Source organism: Aulonocara sp. 'chitande type north' Nkhata Bay, linkage group LG4 (assembly GCF_057382095.1).
Source record: "Aulonocara sp. 'chitande type north' Nkhata Bay isolate Kocher_YH1m ecotype deep benthic linkage group LG4, A_spYH_male_GT1.1, whole genome shotgun sequence".
Taxonomy (NCBI): Eukaryota; Metazoa; Chordata; class Actinopteri; order Cichliformes; family Cichlidae; genus Aulonocara; species Aulonocara sp. 'chitande type north' Nkhata Bay.
The window spans coordinates 36,418,663-36,433,122 of NC_141347.1; the positions used below are offsets into that span (position 1 = coordinate 36,418,663).

The window sequence follows — 14,460 nt, forward strand, 5'->3', positions numbered from 1 at the left end:
TCCAAGTCTTCGTCTTTGCTGTGCAGAAATTCACATCCATAACTTTGACTTGTTTGGATTCCTTTGGAAACTAAAACGACAGTGAGGATGACTCCTGTGTGAAATCTCCACACCACACGTACAGCCGAATGATGAGAGGACAACTTTATACACAAAACATCAAATCTTTATTGAAAGTCACATTTGTGTACAAGAGAAAAACCGTGTCTTTGTACAGAAGCCGAGACTGAAGCAGTCGTTAGCGCCGCGGTCACAGGACCAATCAGGAGAACACGGACACGTCGGCGCAACACGCCACCTTAACAGCTAACCAGCAAAACTCAACTGCTACACAACTGCGCCTAGTGCACAAAGAAACACACGAGCAGGGTTAGCATTAAAAAAAGAACAAAGGAGTCAGTGTGTGTCTGTCCTGAAAAGGTTGGAATAACCTGACAAACACTGAGCTGCACAAATGTCTAGTTTGTGTTTTTTTAAATGCGGAAATTCAATGAAAAAGCTAAATAAACACACTGAAAATAAGAAGCTACAGTTCTACAGGGTAAAAGTGTTTCATGTCACTTTATCAGACAAGAAAAGCAGATGGAGGTGCGACAGAAAACAAATGGATGCTTAAAGTATAATTCTGGCTTGGTTCGGGCGGATTTCCGTCACTTTTTCAGAGATTTGGGGATTTAAGGAGCAGCGCTGGACGGCCTGAGCTTCCCTGCAGCTCCCGATCCGTTCTTTCCTTTGGAACACTTAAAATGACTTGTGTGTGACTCGTATTTTCATTAAAGCCGTCTCATCAATATAAATGTTGATTTTGTTGATAAGTAGGTAAAGTTTATCTATTAAGCGCTTTTCGCAGACAGGCAGTCACAAAGCGATGTACACGAAGGTTAAAATAAAGAAAACATTAAGTAATTTAAAAAAAAAGTAGTTTGTGTGTCGCTCAGGAGCTGCTGCAGCTTCCAGGAAACGCAGTAAAGGACTTCACCGTTTTCCTTCTGCTGATTTAAATCACTGTATTTCTTTAAGGTGAGCTCATCTGAGGTGTCACCTGCTGCGTGTAACAGCAGGCCACACCCCCACGCAGACTAAGTCCACATACAGCTGTGAACACAGCCATCTCTGGAATTGCATCAGGAAGTGAAACTGCCGAACCAAACACGCTGCGCTCGTCGTGGAAATGGGCGCCGTCTTTCCACACTACACCAGGCTCCGTTCACAAAAACTGGAATTTTAACTCACAGACACTTTAACCTGCTTTGTGAGTCTTTGGTGTTTTAACAGTGAATTCAGATGCTGATTTAAAGAGCGATCACTGGACTGTGGTGGTTCTGACTGCAGCTCTGGGTTTGAATCTGGACCTGCAGGGAGCTCAGTGTTTGCTCAGGTATAAACGCTTTCCCGTAGCCCCACCCCCAAGAAGATCTACACATAAATTATCCTTTAAGCATTATTTTGTGGGCCTGTATCACAAAGGGAGATTACAGCTAATTTCAAGCTTAAATTAGGTTTTCTGTTATCATAAAGGACAGTTTGGACACAAAGGACAGACCTTTGTGTCCAAACTCAACGAAAAACATCAGATGTATTATTATAGAAGGTTTATTAATATTAGAAACTGAGGCGATTCACCCATCAGGCCTGAGTTTTGTCAGCAATAATAGTACACAATTCATCAGTTCACACATGTGACTGTGTTGCAGTTATGACACCTTTGTGATACAGGCCAGAGAGGAGATGATAATATGAGAGGAGTGGAACATTCTATCTTATGAGCTTTCATTTTTAAATCCAGGTCTGAACACACCATTTAAACCGTAATCGGGACATGAAAAGGAAACAAAATCACAATAAATCAGCGAAAAAAAGGAAATGAACCAAAGCACAGAAGACAAAATAACCTTTCACAGCTGGACTCTGGTGCTTGCGTGGGAGCCGGTCCGGGAGGTCACACGTCTTTAACCGAAACTGTGAATCAAAGAAACGTCAGGAATAAAAGTTAAAGAAAGTACCAGCTGACACAGAAAGAAGCATTTTATACGAGGCTGATCAGAAACGTGCAAATTTACACGTAAAATCCAGATCACTGGAGCAGAGATCGTGATCGCCTTCTGTTCATCGAACTCTCATTTTACTCTCTGGCTGTGATCACGCAGAAATATTTGGCGACTTATTTTAGGGTTAGCTACTTTATGCCCATCTGAGAAAAACACAGCACACATGTGGAGGAAGCCCTTGCTCTTATTTTGAAAGTTCGGCACCTGCTTGTGGACCAGCTCGCGGTCGTTGTTGCTCAGCTGCATGAGCTCTGAATATTCTGGACTGCTTTGGACCACAGCAGCTGGTTTTACTCCTTCTTGCAGGCAGCTGGAACCAGCTGGCTCTGGTGCTTCACATCTCATTTTACTTCCCTGCAGGACGTCCTGCTCAGGCCGCTATCTCGAGCTCTGCAAACTTCAATGGCACCGCTTCAGACCACAGCTGCTGTTACCTAATTCTTCTTCTGCTCAAACAAAACCTGCAGCAGCTGGAAAATCATCGAGTTCTCTGAGTCTGCAGAGGATGATGAGGACTGCCAGCAACAGGAGAGGATGGACCGGTTAACGAGCGTCCACGGGAGCCGATTATTGCTTTAATATGCATGGCATGAAGTTCAGGTCACAAGTGTGGCGCAGTTCCTTTTGCAAGCACAAGCATGCGTCGCCTGCACAGCTAAGTGTTTGAAGTATCTGCGCAGGAGTAAAACATGAATACTACTGCAGAAGGCGTGGGCGTGCGCACCGTCAAGTACAAACATCTGACTCTCCAGCGAGCCCCTGACTGTGTGGATGAGCACACGAACTTTCAAAATAAGAGCAAGAGTCACCAGATACACCTGGAGAGGCCAGCTCATGTAAAGTCACCCTTCTCTATCTAATGTGCACAAATTCAAATGAGGTGGAGCTAAGAGGAAGTGATGCAACCCTTCGAGCACCACAAACCGCTGCTCCTTTGTGCGCAGTCAGAACAGCAGACACACATACCTCAACACCACCAAACCAACACTGACTGCCTCCACCCTGTTGCTGCAGCTCGCCACACACCTTGTACCTGCTCAATCTGCCTCAGCTCAGCTCAAACACCACCTTAGCAAACAGGATACCGCAGCTTGGGGAGGAGAGAATTCCACATTTTGTTTTTTTAAATACACAACTTCTATTACTGAAAAGTTTAGAAACTTTTGTTAGACTGGGAAAAAAAAATCCCCTGCTGATCATCTGAGGGAAAAATGTGTGTATCTAATAAAATGGCCGCTAACGTTTAAACTCACCTCTACGAGGTTTCATTTCCATTTTCTGCTGCTGACTTTGGCTGGCTTTTAGATCTCGACCTGGACCCTCTCTTGGAGGAAGGGGTGCGGCTTCTGGACCTGGACCTGGATCTGGACCGGGACCTAGACCTGGAAGGAGAGCGCGCCTTGGTCTTCTTGGTCCTGGGAGAGCGGGACTTGGACCTGGAGTAGGACCGGGACCTGGATCTGCTGTAGCGGGACCGGCTTCGAGAAGGCGTGCGGCTCCTGCTGCGGGATCTGCTCCGTCTCCTGCGTCTCGGGCTGGGGGAACAGCTGGATACATTCAGTGGGTTGAGTTACAGTCAAAGAAAAAAACAGCTGGATCTGAACTGAGGAGAACATGAGCTGCAGGGCTGGAGCTACAGTGAGCAGAGCTGGCAGTCAGGAGCCATCTGGTTCTCCTGGTTAGCTCTGAGCCTCCAATCAGCTGGTCTGAAGAAAACTTCCGGTCTTTATTTTAATCAAATAACTCAAATTTCTGGATAATTAAATGCAATCATTGATAAATGGTGGGAGTCTTAATTACAGTGTTGTGGGGAAAGTAAATGATCCACATTCAGTCACGCTCGCTCTGCACACCAGAGATCCGGCCTCTCCTTACCTTCTGCTCCGCCGTCCGCTGTACCTCCGGCTCGGTCCTCCTCCTCGCCGTCCTCCGCCGTAATGGGAGTCGGGGGGTCTGCCGTACCGGGCCATCTGGACCCGCAGCTCCCGCCCGTCCAGCAGCGCGCCGTCCATGGCGTCCATCGCGTCTTCGGCGTCCCGTTTGTCGTGGAACCGAACAAACGCGAAGCCCCGGCTTTCCTTGGTGTAGCGGTCTCGCGGGATGTAGACGTCCCCTACCCGGCCGTACTTCTCAAACACCCGGCGGAGGGCTTCGGGAGAGGTCCGGTACGTTAGATTGTCCACTTTGAGGGAAGTCATGCCGTCGACGTCCGGCGGAGGCCTGCCGTAACTCATGCTGCCTGGCGCGAGAGGCCCGGGAAGCTCCCAGAACAGTCCGGAAAGTAACACAGATTGCGCCTGCGCGGCTCAAAACGCTACGCAGAGACAGAACGGAGCGATTTAAGCAGAATCTCGCGGATCTGGCTCAGTTTACTGCCGCCAAAAACACAGAGCACGCCACAAATTTCTCCGAACCGCGCCGAGCCAGCAGCGACTAGAGCTTCTTCTTCCACGCGGAAAACAAACGGAGTGTAATCCGCTCCCGAGCGCCACGGTGCGGTGATTGCAGTCTTTACACTAAACACGAGGAAACAAAACAAGATGTTTTTATTGGGTCATTCTACGATGTTATGTTCTCTCTGATAACTTAACAACCCTTTTAGTGGAAAGCTACAACTGTAGCTGCCCCCACCAGTGTGTGAATGCGAGAGTGAATGAATAGTGTTATTATAAAGCGCTTTGGGTGCCTTGAAAAGCGCTATATAAATCCAATCCATTATTATTTATGTAGTGAATTATGTTGTTGAAAATTTGATTTCAAACTGTTGTCTAAAACACAAAATAATTCCTGAGAACTTCCAGAATGGCATTTTCTCTTATCTCTCTTATCCCAACTTCCAGAAAAGCAAAGTGCATAAAAAAATAACAAAATAAGTTAAAGTTCACCTTTAATTGTGTTGATATCTCTCTTATAACTGTTTATCAACATCTTTTATATAACAGTAATCACAGGCTGTAAGTATCCCACAACATACATGCAGCCCTGTTACTGAAGCCTGTAAAGAAGAAACAAAACAGTGAGACTACAAAGTCCTGCGCTGACACCAGACGTAACCCAGAGACAGTCCTCTTTGATATATATTAGTTACAACATTTATATGTATATTTATTACTTTTGTAATAGTTTGAGCTAATATAATAAATTGTGTATTTGAGTAAAAATTTAAAAAATCAACAACCCTGAAATTAATAAATACAAAAGCCAGTGTAACTATTGAGAAGTTGGGCTAGGTGCATTTTGAAAGTGTCTGACTCTGATAACAATGTCATTAAAACTGTTTCATTAAAAAAAAAAAAAAAAAAAAAGCTTAGCTTTGATGGATATAACTTTTTTTTATTTTCACATTCATAAATGTAAATTTCTAAACAGAAAACCTTATTTCCTTATTTCCTCACCTTTATGATGGACGTCCACAACTTTAATTTAATAAGCCCTAATGAAATTATGTTTTAACACTATCAGACTTCTAATTAAAGACACAGTTAGAACTTCACTAAACTAAACATTAGTTCATTCATTCATGCTTGATACAAAAGCTTCTTCAGTTTTTGCTATTTTCCTCTTGTTTTCTGCTCCCACTCACGCACTTGTCTCTTTTGTGTTTAAGCTCTGATAAGTATGACTGTATTGTATTTATTTTAAGTTAATGAGTTTGCACTTTGTTCTTTCTTCGAATAAAGATCTATATTAAAAAATTAAAACAACAACAACAAAAACTCAGAAGCGCGGTTATCCCACAGCAGAAGCTTACCTGTGTGTAGAAAAAGCAGTAGGTGCTGATGATGCCACACCTTCAACCGCCACAACCTACTGCTGGCTTCATGCCCCAAATCAAGATGGCGGATGTCGTAAACTGGACAATGTGATGTCCACGTTGCAAACATACAGTTTTTTCGTGCGTGTGTGCGTGCGTGCGTGTGCGTGCGTGTGTGTGTGTGTGTGTGTGAGAAAAATAATATAAGTATAAATATAAGTATTTTACGAACATTTTATTCTACAGCTCCTCAGACGCCTAATCATTCTTCTGGACGAACTCGAGAGCTCCCCTACAGAACAGGAAACCCAGACGGTTTAAATATAATAGATGTAATATTAAAAAGAAATAAAACGGAAACGGAAACCAAGAGAAACGCCTAGCTCGCGGGTTCCACAAGAGCGGGTTGCGTGAGTTTCTTTCTGCGCATGTGCAAGTTTTTAGCCGTTTCCTTGTAGCAGCGCCTGTTAGCCTGTCAGCTGATTTCACTCACATGACTCTCGTTTTAGTTTCAGGTCAGTCCTGTTTATCGGTGCTGTGAAAGGGCTCCGGGAACCAGCTTTCCACGGCGGAAACATGGTGTTAAAGTTGGTTTAGGATCCGAACGGTGATAATAAATGGCTGCGGGGGTTCCCACGAAGAGCTGACCGACTGAGTGAGGAGAAAAGCGGGCAGGTTAGCTCAGCAGCGTCGGCAGATTTGGTGAGCTGATCACGGCTAATTTTCCGGGCACAACTGCTCTGTAAGCGTGACACTTAAAAAACTAAAAATAGTCTCTTGTCATTGGAAATAGTCTGGAGCATTTCCGCATTATGCATTTCTAGCAACGAGCAGCAGACCGAATCTCGTTTAGAAATGTCTAAATTAAACGCTCTTTCCTATAAAAATAAGATAGCACACAAGTGAGAGCACACAGCTGTGTTCATTCACCCCAGACGGTCTTCTTTATAATTCGGCGTACATCACATCAGTCACACTACACTGCTTTGAAGGCAGTGTTGCTTTTTATCTTAATTCTTTATCAAACAAACGCAGAAAATGGGTGTTTGCGGTAAAACAGGCGGGATTTAAATGTCGCTTAGTTTTATTGCTGTTGACTGATTAAAGCTTCATAGAGACATATTCTGACATGTACTTCTTTTGTTTCTATTCTCAGATGAGCTCTTCACACCAACAGTAGATTATTATTATTATTATTATTTTTGGTTTTTACTTCCTCTGGGAGTTCAGATAACCTCCAGAATGAGTCCAGAAGGGAAGAAGCTTTTAAACATCATCATCCTCGGTTTCGGCTTTATGTTCATGTTCACAGCCTTTCAGACATGTGGCAATATAGAGGTAAGTTTGTCACTGACCGCACTTCTGTCAAAATTAAGTAAACTTTACATATTATAAGTCATTTTTTCTTTATCTTAACAGCAAACAGTGATCAAGAGCTTCAACAGCACCGAGTTCCACGGGAGCGGATACACGAGGTAAACAAGTGTCGGCTGGTGGCACTTTCTCAAATCGAATCAGTCGCGGCCAGAAAGCGCTGAGGGGTTAATTCAATCTAAGGTTAATCTTATTGAACCGTCAGAGTTTTCAGGAACCTTCCAGAAACCAAGAAGTGAGGAGACCATAATCACCGTCAATTATTTAAAGCTTCCAGCTGATTTTAAACAGTGAAAAGACGTCACATTAAAGTTTAAAACGGAGACGTTTCACTGTTTTTGTTGTTGTTGTTTTAAATCTATACTCATTTCAATTCGGTGCCAGCAGCAGAAAAAAACAGAAAAGCGTTCAGATGTCTGCAGAAGGCTCAAAAAACAACTTTCACCAAAAAAAACAAGCTAATGAAGGAAGTTGTTAACTACCAACCATGTGATTACAACCACATTTCCCATGATGCCGTATGAGTGGATCAAGCAGATCATCCGGAGTTTGTCAGTGTTCTGTGACCAAAGAGTTCAAGAGCATTTAGATGAAGTAGAGGGCTTCGTTAGTACGTAACGTTAACAGAGGCACAGCCTTGAAAACAGCTGATTGGTGGAAAGCACTGCAAGGCCGTCAGCAGGAACCTAAACCGCTCGTTTTTCTTCTGTGCTGGTGGTTTAAAGTTTGGTTTTGTGCACTTCGCGTGGCTTCAAATTTTAAAAATCCATCAATTAAAGCGAGGTGCCTGACTGTGCTCTACCTCTCGCAGCATGGCCATCATCTATGGCGTTTTCTCTGCATCCAACCTCATCGCCCCGTCGGTGGTGGCGGTCATCGGGCCCCAGCTCTCCATGTTCTTCAGCGGGCTTTTGTACAGGTACCTGCACACTCGCATCCACTCTTTTCCACCCCTTCAATAGAAAGCAAACCTCCTAATTCATGCACTGTCTTCCACAGCCTGTACATCGCCATGTTCATCTACCCGTACACCTGGAGCTTCTACACGGCGTCCGTGCTGGTTGGAATAGCAGCAGCAGGTAAAGCAGCAGCATCCCTCTAGCCCTGATATTTGGAAAAGAAGCTTGGTCTGTGCACATATCTGACATTTTGATTTCTGCACTCTAGTGCTGTGGACAGCTCAGGGGAACGTCCTCACCATCAACTCCACGGACAGCACCATTGGAAGAAACAGTGGTATATTCTGGGCGCTGCTGCAGTTCAGGTAAACCTTCAGGAGTACATAGTCAGGATATAAGCGTCGATGACTCCATGTTGTCCCCAGTTCGGTCTAACAGCCAAACCACTGCCGTACTTTCCCATAAACCTCAGAACGTTTCAGATTCTGCTAATTACCACGTCAGCAGGCAGACCATAGACTGTATATAAAAGATGGATGTAGGTTTGGGGTCTGCCTGATGTCCAGCCGGGGGCGACTGTTGTGCCTGTAATAAGAAATCTGATTGGATATAAGCCTTACTGTCACTATGAACAGGTCAGAGGTCACCCAGCTGTACGGGAACCACGGTAACGATGGCGAGCTTTATGGCAGAGCATGTTCAGTGCAGCATGCTGGTAAATATGATACTGTGGTGCTCGTGAACAGCTCTCACCGTGAGTGGCTCACGTGAACAGGAACGGTGGATTCTGAAACTCATGACGCTCTGTGGGAAGTTCAGTCACATGATGATTTCTGTGCACGCCTTTTTAAACATCCTCCCTCCCTCTCTCTGCAGCTTGTTCTTTGGAAACCTCTACATCTACTGCGCCTGGCACGGACACGTCCACATCACAGGTCTGAATCCAGCCGTTTTCTTTGAGCTCTCTGCCTCACACTTTTATAGCATTAACTTCCTGTGTGGTCGTCTCATGAAAAGCGTCTGACTCATGCTGTTCCTCTCAGACAAGGACCGGCAGACGGTGTTCATCTCTCTGACGGTGATAAGCCTGGTCGGCTGCTTCCTCTTCTTCCTCCTCAGGAAGCCTGATTCTGAATGCTCTTCCTCTGCTGAGGCGACTGAGCCGCTGCTGCAGGAGGAACCCTGCGACAACACCGCAACCAGGTGAGCACTCAGGTGACATTATGGTTTGTGTCTGTGTACGCAGAGGCGTGTGCAGCCTCGTGGGTCAGGCGCTGATTGGATGGAACAGGACGAGGAGCAACAACAGAGCAAAAAAAACCCCAAAAACGCTCAAAGATCACGAGAGACTGCACACGCCGCTGCAGCGGGACTCTCGTTGTTTCAACCTTCAGCTCTGTTAGAGCGCCTCTTCACTGCCCCCTGCTGACAGAAAACAGCTACAACATGCAGACTGTGGTCTGCAGGCGTAGGGCCATCGCTCAAGAATGGAACGGATGTCATTTGGGTGACTGAGTTCAGGAAAAGATGGAGATGTCTCTGCGTGTTGCTTTTTGTTATTAAAGACCTGGAAATGATGCATTTCAACAAAATTCAGTTTTATTTTAAATAATTCTGCTTTTTAAGACTTTATTGTGACAGAACGGTGGACAGGCGGCAGGGAAAGACGCGCAGTAACACCGTTTCTTTTTCGTTTCTTTTTTTTCTTTTTCACTATGACCTACTTCGACTTCCTGGTACCAGGATTTTTTTTTTTTATAATGCCTGCTCAGCCACTGATTGGTCAGGGAGGGACGTGACTAGAGGAGTCATCAGTGGGGCCATCAAAGCTCCATTTTTAAAAAAGAAAAAAAAATCCAGCAGTGAAGGAAGTGTGTGCACGCGCTGCCCGCCGCCTTCGTGGGCTCTCGTGTTTCATCCTGGGAAAAAGCTGCAGAGCGAGCAGCAGGTGGACCCTTAGCTCGATGTCCTCCATTGTTGCTCGTGTCTCATTGAAATGAGGGCACAGGACTTTCTGCCCGCTTTGCCTTAATGACCCAGTTGGAATGGAAAATGAGTGAAATGCAATAGAGCTGAGTCGAGTAGATGCTAGCGGGAAATGACCCCGGTGTGGATTCAGACCCCACCTCTGCATCAGCCTCACCTGCTCCACCCGGCGAGCGTTCACGTGTTTACGGCTGCTACAGAAACACATCTCCCGATGTTACACTCACTGACAAATATATGGAAGCTTTGAGCGTTTTCACTGCTGTCGTTGTGGTTTAAAACACAAACAGGCTGTGATGTGGAGTGGGCGGGTCCGACTGTGAAACTGCAAGCTCATTGGCTCATCACTGTCCAATCACACAGATTGGCTGCACGTTCAAACACGGCCTGGGATGGCTTCACTTCACTTAGACACGAAGCTCTGATCTCAAACAGTGAAATGATTCGTAATTTAAAGAAAATGAGAAAAATGAGGGTATGGAAACTTTTTCTCAGTCATTAATAATTCAGGTGATCAGTGTGCTGCGTGAGTTACAAGTACATTCAAAATTAAAATTGAGATGCGTTTTAAATAAGAGCTCCGTGTATTATGGGAAGTAGATTGTTAATGTTCAGGAAAGGAGGGCCCAAATATAAATATGAACCTTAGAAGGTCGAGGGGCCGAAACTTTCACGGTGACTGTTTAAATGAGCATGATGGACCTCCCCCTCTCTCTCCTCTCTGCAGCTCGGGATGCTCTCACCTCTGCTCTCAGGCGCTCGACGCGTTTGGTGAGTTTCTGAAAAAATACCCTCGCTTTCTCGCTGTAGCTGAAACGTCCCGAGCGGCGTGTTAACCTCTGCCGTCCTGTCTGCAGTCAAATCGTGTAAGCTGTTCATCACCAGAGAAATGCTGCTGCTGGGCGTCTCCATCGGATACACAGGTGGGTGGAGACGAGCTGGGCGAGGAGAGGACGGTCTCCTCCTTTAAGTCACAATCAGATATGTGTTATGAAAATAACTGAATGCAAAAAAGCTGCTCAGTGCACATTTAAACACGACTGATACTGAAGCCCCTCGAACTGACCCGATGCCTGCGGCTCCGTCAGGTTTGGAGCTGACCTTCTACAGCGGCGTGTACGGCACGTGCATTGGCGCCATGATGAGGTTCGGCCAGGATGCGAAGAGTTTGATCGGGATCTCTGGGATCTGCATCGGCGTGGGCGAGATATTAGGTGAGTCATCTTCATTCGTCTGAAGGGAAAACGCCGCAGGGCGAGAACAAGGAGACGAGCTGAGTGTCGGGTCTCTCCGTCAGGTGGTAGCGTGTTCGGGATACTGAACAAACGCATCGGCTTTGGGAGGAACCCCATCGTTCTGCTCGGGTTCGTCACCCACATCATCGCCTTCTACCTGATTTTCCTCAACATCGCCAGCGACGCTCCGCTGGCCCCGGAAGAAGGAACAGATCTGGAGGCCTTCATCACCCCCAGGTAAAGAAAAATCACGTGAGGCGCTGAGGTGTGAGTCATAACGACAAAATTGACTTTTAAAAAAATAATTTGTTATCAAACTAATAAAAAAGGAGAGATGTTGATGAAAAAATATAAAAAGGTTTTAATATATGATTATTGATAAATGTGTGTGCATTTAAAATAAAATCGAAATGACTGAAATAATGCAAATGAATGGTTGTTACCTTTTCACAATAAAAGCCTTGTTCTCTTTCCCCGGAGCCTCCGTTACGAGCCCTCTGACTGTGTTCAGACTTTGGTTTTCTAAACTTATTTAAACGATGCTGTCGGGTTAACATTACCATTTGTGTGCCTCAGCGTGGGCGTGGCCTTGTTCTGCAGCTTCCTGCTCGGTCTGGGTGACAGCTGCTTCAACACGCAGCTCCTCAGCATCATCGGCTTCATGTTCCACGACAACAGCGCCCCCGCCTTTGCCGTCTTCAAGTTCATCCAGGTGACACAAACGCTGAACAGGAGAGTGTATTGTTTTACAGCTGAGTTTTATTTTGAATTAACCTGTTTGTCATTTCCTGTGCAGTCCATCATGGCCGCTCTGGCCTTCTACTACAGTAACTACCTGCTGTTGCACTGGCAGCTGCTCATCCTGGTCGTGGTGGGGTTTCTGGGCACGATAACCTTCTTTAAGGTGGAGCACATGGCCAGCTCCAGCAGGCGGCAGTCGGACTACGACAGTATCTGAGCCGGGCCGGATGACGAGGGCACAGCTGGAGTTTTTTCACTCTCCACTGCTGGAAAGGAAAAAAACCTCGCCCAGGGACGACCGGCCCACAGACTGATGCTAGCTGTGGTACATTTAGATTCTGAACCCGGGACCAAACGCTCCTCCTGATCTCAGCATTTACCCAATTAAATCAAACGGCATGTGTGACGGTGGTGTGCACGCCTCATATACCTCGTTTAGTTTCATAACCAGACTCCTCCTTCTTGTGCACTCGGTCTGTAAATAAACTCTATTCAAGGCAAAGAGAGTAATAATCCCACTGCTCGTGTTGGCGTCACGCTGTTAGTCCTCCTTCAGTGGACCAACTTCCATCTTGACAACAAATTCTGTGAAAAGCCCTCGGTCATCTGTTAGAAACATACAGGAGAGCTCCACGGAAACCACACCCACCTGAGGGGGAAAATGGCGTCCAGATCACTGAGCCAATCACTGAGCAGTTTTAAAAGGTTAAACATATTTGTAGGGTTTTTTCTGGATTTGTTGACAAGAAGAAAAAGGTTTAAGTTAAACTTCTATACTCTATCTGCACAAATCCAGCTCTGGTTACAGCCAAATACTGAAGGGTTGTCACTCATGGGTGTCTCATAAATATTTTCTTCCTTCTAATGTTGGAGTGAAGCGGTCACAGACTGCGATTCACGCCACATGAGGCAGTTTTACTGTTCTCGGCTGTTCGGCTTTAAAATTAAGCCGTTTTTATTTAAAGAGAAACAAAAAGAAGTCACTTCTTCTGGTGTCAGATCCACGTTCACCCCTCGTCTTCTGTTCTTTTACACGACTGGTTTCGCTGTAATGAGATCCGTGTCGTCAAAGTGCATCTCTGCGGTCCAGGAAGCAACTCTGAATCAGGCGTGGCTGACGGCGCTCGGCTCAGACTGCAGAGCAGACGATGTTCTGTTCGTGCCTCTAAGGACAGGAAAAAGTTTTTGTTTTTTTTCTTCCTCATCTTTGCTGCTTTTCTCACCTCTTCGTGTTTAACAAAAAGAAAATAAAGTCAGGGTTTTTGGGGTTTTTTGTTTTTTTTCTTCGCTGATAGTGGCGGACAGAGTTGAAGCTACACAGACTTTGACCTGAAGGGGCGTCTCAGTGATTTGGTATCTCTAACATTTGGTGGCTCACACGGGTAGGTGTCTACAGTAAAAAGAGAGGGAAAAATGCTTGTTCCTACAAATCCCATAATGCAACATCCACTGAACTGTTTTTCCCTTCCTCGTAAAGGCACCCTGTGCAGTTTTTGCCCACTAGGGGGTGCTATTTGACTTAGTTTGAATAACTTTTGGTAAACGTGACGATGGAGGTGCCACCAAAAACATGAGAAACAATCATGGGGAGATATCCAGGGTTTTCCTGCATATAGGGGTGAAAAATCTGTCCTTCCACTAAAAGAAAATCACCAAAACTGATTGTTTTTAACAGCTTTTACTCTAGAAATAAAAAAAAAATGAAATGGCCAATAATAAGAGGACATGCACTTATTAATGTGGTCTAAGGAAATGCAGACTTTTTACACTGACTGTACGTAGAGTGGTCATGCCTACATGTGCAGCTCACTTCCTTAAACCACATTTTAACTCAACCAAATGAACTTCAAAATTTCCCCATTTAATATTAATGATCGGGATTAAAAATATGATTAAACTAAAAGAACACAAATATAACAAACTGTGCCCTCGTTCATCTTTCTACTCGTCATCTGACTCCCCTCTGCCCGTCTTGAACTGAACTTAATCGTTCCTTTGGTTCAGGTTTAGTCAAATGATAAATTCTTGTTTAAAAATAGTTAAAGTGCCACAAAATGAGTCGAAGCAGTTGTGATGTTCTGTTAGATGGTGCAGTGAGTTGGTATAGCCTTTAACCAGTTAAATCATCATGATATATTCTCACTTATGATGGTGGACTGTAGCTCAACACGTGAAAACACTGCCACCTAGTGTCTGCAGCGTGCACAGGGTAATCACAGAAGGTATCTTTATTGAGGTCAAGCCTGTCTGGGCTGCTGCTCAGTGCAGATTCACAGTTTCACTCTGGTTTAAACTGATGTGACGCCAAACAGACACAGCGTGACATTTGAGCCTTAATGCTTTTTGTAATGTTGCCATGGTGACGAGGAGCAACTTCAGACATGCTGTAGTTTCTTTTTTTTCCTGTTCCAAGTGTCAAACAA

General features: G+C 45.2%; 2 protein-coding genes across 7 annotated transcripts; one reads left to right on the forward strand and one right to left on the reverse strand.

The window, feature by feature from the left end:
• Nucleotides 1-144: 144 nt before the first annotated feature.
• On the reverse strand, nucleotides 145-4,542 carry srsf2b (serine and arginine rich splicing factor 2b). 5 transcript variants are annotated; one of them, XR_015128887.1, is made up of 5 exons: nucleotides 3,924-4,542; nucleotides 3,302-3,595; nucleotides 3,075-3,138; nucleotides 1,893-1,959; nucleotides 145-341 (listed from the first exon to the last, which is right to left on the reverse strand). XR_015128887.1 is itself a non-coding variant. In XM_086290253.1 (3 exons), exons 1-2 carry the CDS (start codon nucleotides 4,280-4,282, stop codon nucleotides 3,304-3,306), a joined length of 639 nt encoding a protein of 212 aa, XP_086146379.1. In that variant the 5' UTR covers nucleotides 4,283-4,535; the 3' UTR covers nucleotides 145-1,959; nucleotides 3,302-3,303. The 5 variants fall into 5 exon arrangements, 2 of the variants coding, with proteins under 2 accessions (XP_086146379.1, XP_086146378.1); XR_015128885.1 differs by having other exon boundaries at nucleotides 145-1,959; XR_015128886.1 differs by lacking the exon at nucleotides 3,075-3,138 and having other exon boundaries at nucleotides 3,924-4,537.
• A 1,528-nt stretch (nucleotides 4,543-6,070) lies between these two features.
• mfsd11 (major facilitator superfamily domain containing 11) lies at nucleotides 6,071-13,307 on the forward strand. 2 transcript variants are annotated; one of them, XM_086290249.1, is made up of 15 exons: nucleotides 6,071-6,212; nucleotides 6,312-6,504; nucleotides 6,959-7,140; nucleotides 7,222-7,277; nucleotides 7,988-8,095; nucleotides 8,176-8,255; nucleotides 8,344-8,440; nucleotides 8,952-9,010; nucleotides 9,119-9,278; nucleotides 10,789-10,832; nucleotides 10,919-10,984; nucleotides 11,150-11,275; nucleotides 11,359-11,533; nucleotides 11,873-12,008; nucleotides 12,093-13,307. In XM_086290249.1, exons 3-15 carry the CDS (start codon nucleotides 7,045-7,047, stop codon nucleotides 12,252-12,254), a joined length of 1,365 nt encoding a protein of 454 aa, XP_086146375.1. In that variant the 5' UTR covers nucleotides 6,071-6,212; nucleotides 6,312-6,504; nucleotides 6,959-7,044; the 3' UTR covers nucleotides 12,255-13,307. The 2 variants fall into 2 exon arrangements, with proteins under 2 accessions (XP_086146375.1, XP_086146376.1); XM_086290250.1 differs by lacking the exon at nucleotides 6,071-6,212 and having other exon boundaries at nucleotides 6,223-6,544.
• Nucleotides 13,308-14,460: the final 1,153 nt, after the last annotated feature.

What these genes read in the sequence shown, in the direction of transcription:
- srsf2b (XM_086290252.1), bottom strand. Translation starts at nt 4,282, where the DNA reads ATGAGTTACGGCAGGCCTCCGCCGGACGTCGACGGCATGACTTCCCTC. An exon ending in AGCGGACGGCGGAGCAGAAG is followed by an intron (nt 3,596 to 3,923) that starts GTAAGGAGAGGC and finishes GAATGTATCCAG; the next exon opens with CTGTTCCCCCAGCCCGAGAC.
- mfsd11 (XM_086290249.1), top strand. Translation starts at nt 7,045, where the DNA reads ATGAGTCCAGAAGGGAAGAAGCTTTTAAACATCATCATCCTCGGTTTC. An exon ending in AGACATGTGGCAATATAGAG is followed by an intron (nt 7,141 to 7,221) that starts GTAAGTTTGTCA and finishes TTATCTTAACAG; the next exon opens with CAAACAGTGATCAAGAGCTT. An exon ending in TGCGACAACACCGCAACCAG is followed by an intron (nt 9,279 to 10,788) that starts GTGAGCACTCAG and finishes TCCTCTCTGCAG; the next exon opens with CTCGGGATGCTCTCACCTCT.